The sequence below is a fragment of the Mandrillus leucophaeus genome, unplaced genomic scaffold (genome assembly GCF_000951045.1).
Source record: "Mandrillus leucophaeus isolate KB7577 unplaced genomic scaffold, Mleu.le_1.0 Scaffold99, whole genome shotgun sequence".
NCBI lineage: Eukaryota > Metazoa > Chordata > Mammalia > Primates > Cercopithecidae > Mandrillus > Mandrillus leucophaeus.
This window is the reverse complement of record NW_012110807.1, coordinates 1249800-1254459: the sequence shown is the minus strand read 5'-3', so window position 1 is coordinate 1254459 and position 4660 is coordinate 1249800. Positions and strand designations below refer to the sequence as shown.

At 59.9% G+C, this 4660-nt stretch overlaps 1 protein-coding gene across 1 annotated transcript in view; it reads left to right on the top strand.

Moving 5' to 3' along the window:
• Window positions 1-4660, top strand: part of HMCN2 (hemicentin 2) — a 163971-nt gene that overhangs the window by 57129 nt on the left and 102182 nt on the right. Inside the window, exons 23-24 of the mRNA XM_011971201.1 lie at window positions 1878-2132; window positions 2971-3057. Of these exons, the coding sequence (XP_011826591.1) occupies window positions 1878-2132; window positions 2971-3057 (342 nt within the window). The remainder of the gene's footprint in view (window positions 1-1877; window positions 2133-2970; window positions 3058-4660) is intronic.

Here is a 4660-nt window from a genome sequence, read left to right as displayed (position 1 = left end):
TGTTAGCCAGGATGGTCTCGATCTCCTGACCTCGTGATCCGCCCGTCTCGGCCTCCCAAAGTGCTGGGATTACAGGCTTGAACCACCGCGCCCGGCCCCACCTGACTCTTTATAGAAAAAGCGTGCTGCCTCAGATCTAAGCTCACACCCCATTTTACAGATGGACAGGCTGAGGCCCAGAGTGGGAGGGGGCGCCAGGGTTCCTGTAGGTTTGCATGGGGGTGTGAGAGAGACACGGGAACAGGGAGGCAGGGTAATGAGCAGGGCCTCAATGTTGGCAGAGCTGGGTTTGAATCCCAACTCTGCTGCTGACTGGCTGTGTGATCTTAGGCCAGTCACTTGGCCTCTCTGAGCTTTGCTTTCCTCCTCTTATAAAGTGAGGCCACATTAAAGCCACCACTGCGGGCATTGAATGCTCAGAGCAGTGGAAGCTGTTATTGTTTTCAGCGGGTGTGTGTGAGAGAGAGATCGACAGGAGGGCAGGGCATCCATACTCTCTGTGCCCCTGGGCAGGGAGCCCTCCTGGGCATCCAGGCCCTGGGCTAAGGGGCTGGTCTCCACCCAAGGGCCAGGTTCCCATGGGTGGTCTTATATCCGGGCTCCTTCTCAGAAACTGCGTAGGGAGTGGGTGCACCTCAGCTTCCCTCGAGGGTCCAGGACACTTGTCCCAGCGTCCCATGCAGTGCCTGGAGCAGGGTGGCCCCTGGACTCTGAGAATTGTCTTATGCCCAAGCAGTCTGGTCCCGCAGGGGCCTGGACCCTTGGACACTCGGACCCAGGGTTGGTGCCAGCTCCTATCCACTGAGGGAGGGGGGCGACTCTGGCCAAGTCATATAACCTTTCTGAGCCTCAGTTTCCCCCTCTGCAAAATGTGCAGACATGGATGGCATCACCTGCCGTGTAGGAAGGACTGAGTGAGATGGAGGATGAGAAAGTGACTTGAAACCACAAATGTGAAAGAACGGGTAGCCACAGCCAGGGGGAGGGAAGGACAGGGCAGCGATGATGCCCAGCTGGAGTGACTCCAGCCACAGCATGCCAGGCACCAGGCTCTGTGCTGGCTGCTTTAGTGCTGCACCTCATTTCATCTCGTGGGGTGGGAGGGGTTGTGACAAGGGGGAACTGAGGCTCTGGCCGGAACAGGGTCCCTTGACTGAACTGGGATTGGAGCCACCTCTGCACATGCTGCCTCCCAACCTTGCTTGGCCATTATGAGTCAACCCCTCTGCCCTGCCTCAGTTTCCCCACCTGTGCACTGAGCTGGATGAATCCCAAGTGGTGCTTTTTTTTTTTTTTCTTGAGACAGAGCCTCCCTCTGTCACACAGGCTGGAGTGCAGTGGCACGATCTCAGGTCACTGTAACCTCTGCCTCCCGGGTTCAAGCAATTCTTGTGCTTCAGTCTCTGAGTAGTTGGGATCACAGGTGTGCGCCACCACACCCAGCTAATTTTTGTGTTTTTAGTAGAGATGGGGTTTTGCCATGTTGGCTGGGCTGGTGTCAAATGCCTGACCTCAGGCAATCTGCCCACCTCGGCCTCCCAAAGTGCTGGGATTACATGCTTGAGCCACAGCTCCCAGCCCTGAGTGGCGGTTCTTAAGTGATGTTGGGCACGTTGGTGGGGACAGAGGGATGTACAAGCTCAGCCCTGAGGGTTGAGTCTTTCACACGAGAGTGCGTGTGTTCAGGTGAAAGACCGGAGCTCGCTCACTTTGGGGGAGTCCACGTGGGGTGTCCCAACGTCTTTTCCTGCCAGCCTTAGATTGTGCTCCATGACAATTTTGCTGGTTGGTGACATCTGAGATGTGGCTTGGGTCTGGGTTCTGGGACCCTCTCGCCTGAGTCCCCCCACGTTGATACCCCTCCTGTGGCCCCTCAGTCCCCCCTCAGGTGCAGCCAGGCCCTCGGGTTCTGAAGGTGCTGGTGGGAGAAGCCCTGGATCTGAACTGTGTGGCTGAGGGTAACCCAGAGCCCCAGCTGAACTGGTCCAAGGATGGTGTGGTTCTGCGGGGCCGCGGGCCTGAGGACTCCGTCCACTTCGCAGCCGTCAGAACCTCTGATGCCGGGAGGTACCGCTGTGAGGCCTCCAACAGCGCCGGGGTGGACGCCTGGGAGGTGGAGCTCAGGGTTCTGGGTGAGTCTCCCTGACCCCAGAACCTGCTTCTCCCCAGCTCTCACAGCCACAGCCTGGACTTGGGAGGTGCTCGTCTCTGTTCCGGGCTCTGTGCCTGCCCATTCCCTTCCTTCCTGGGACAGATAGTGCCCTGGCCCTTTCTTGGACCTTAAAGCTATCCTGTGTCCAGGAGCCTTTGTCAGCCCTTGGGTATGGACCAGGTGGTCCTCAGAGCTCCCAGCAGGGGTTCCCTGTACTCCTTCCCCTTGGGCGGTGACCTGTGGGGCCCCTGAGTACCTGGGTGGACAGAGGCACCTGAGGCAGTAACTGGGGAGTGGCACTGGCCTATGGTTGCCATCCGGACAACCATAGGCCGGTCACCTACACTCTCTGACCCCAGTAGTGTGAAGCACCTGGCGCATAGAAAGTTCTGGATCAGTGGTGCTAGCAGTTTCACTATTAGGAATTTAAAACAAGCTTGGGGCTAAGTGTGGTGGCTCATGCCTGTAATCCCAGCACTTTGGGAGGCCGAGGTGGGCGGATCGCTTGAGCCCAGGAGTTCAAGACCAGCCTGGCCAACATAGTGAAACCCCATCTCTTAAAATAAATAAATAAATAAAAGCTTGGAAAGCCACTGCTGAGAGGGACCACTCATGGCCCCTTGTGTTTGAGGGCACAGCTCAGCCTCCCCAGCCTGTGGGGCTCACCCTGGTGGCTGCTGGACTTGCCAGGAGGCTAGGGGCTGGGATTCTGGAAGGGGACGCCCTCCCCATTGGCCCTGGGTTCCTTGGAAGCAGGGGTTGAGGGGTCCCAGGCTTTGGGCTTGAGGTATGGGTGTGGCCATGTTGCCTTCTTACAGAGCCACCACACTGGGGTGCTGATGAGACCAGCGGCCTGCTGGAGCGAGTGGCCGGAGAGAACGCCAGCCTGCCGTGCCCCGCCAGAGGTGAAGCTGCGTCTGGGGTGGGCCTGGGGAGGTGGGGTGGGCTGGCCTAGGAAGGAGTCCCCACTCACGTTCCAGTGCCCTGGGTTGTGCGTGGCAGGTGGAGCCCACAGGGCACGTGCTCCTTGTCAGCAGCATGCCAGACAGTTCATCCCATTGTCAACCCCGCAGGATGGTGTTAGCATTCACTCCTTTTTATTAGGGGCAATCCAGGCCCAAAGGGGTTAAGTGACTTGCCTGAAGTCACACAGCCGGGGTGTGACTCAGAGTATGGACAAGCGTGACCCCTGCCCTGCTCCCCTGTCCCCCTCAGCATCTGGGGTGTGATCTCCGGGACTGAGGCAGCCCAGGGCCCTTGTGGGTTGGGGCTTCGTGGTCAGCCCACCTCTCCCCATGCCCCTGACTTTCCCACGGAGGATGGATTCAGTGGTTCTGGCCAAACCAGCTTTTCTGGGCTTGTCTTTGGGGCAGGAGCACAGTGCGGGGCCGATAGCCGCCTTGGGTCAGCTGCCCGGCACCGAACCCTGCCCTGGCCCTTCCTGGCTGTGTAACTCAGGACAGTTTCCATCTCCTTTCTGAGCCTCACTTTCCCTGTCTGTACAGTGAGGTTGTACCAGCCCTCTCTGTGCGGGGCTGCTGTGAGAACTCAGTGGGACCCCATGCGTGTATGGGGCTGGCACCTTAGGAGGGCTCAGGAAATGTGCCGGATGCCTGGCTTCTGCCTTTTTGTGAACCCCACGGCCCCACCCAGAAGATCCCTCCTCAGCCCCCGCCACTGCCTCAGTTGCTTCTTTCAGCGTTGGGCTCCTCCATGGCTGGGCGCGCCGCCTCCCCTCTGTGGGGCTGAGGTTCTCTGGAGGGTGCTGTCTGGTGTCTGGTAGCAAGTGGCAGGTCACCAAAGCCTGGCAGAAGCCTGGGGGGCATCTCTAGTCTCGCTTGTTCATCCGTGAGCTGCAGGGCACCCAGGAAGGCCCCGGAACAGTACTCAGGGAGAGGCAGGTAGGGATGGCACCCACCTAGGCAGGGGACAGGACCTGGGTGGGAGCTCTGAGAGCCCCTCGGGATCCCCACGCGCAGAGCTGCCCACCTGGCCACCTGCGCCCACTACCCCCCACCCCCAGGTCCCGGGCCCTTGACTATGGCGCCACCTTGTGTTGGTCTCTGCTAACAGCAAGCAGCCGTTCTGAGCTTTTGGGAGGTGGGAGATAGTGGAAGGTGGGACCCACCCAGCTCCAGGACTCCTGCCCTGTCTGTGTCCCCTGACTGCCACATGCAGCCTTGATCAGTCAGGGGCCAGCCCTGAGCCTGCCAGCTTCACCCAAATCCCCTCTGATAGCACTGCCTCTCCCCACCGGTCCTGCCGCCTGGGCTGCCCCTGGCCTCCTTCCCGGTCAGGAGGGCCCTGTTTCACAGCCCTGTGGCCTTGGGCTCGGAGCGCTCTTAGGGCTACAGGGATGGGACTGAGCCCAGCACCCTCATGGGGACTCCCTGGGCCCTACAGTGACACCATCTGCCTCTTCCTCGTGGGGGTGGGGTGGGGCGTGAAGGCCCAGAGCCTAGACACCCACTTGGTGGTGTGTGTGTGGTGTGTGTGGTGTGTTTGTGG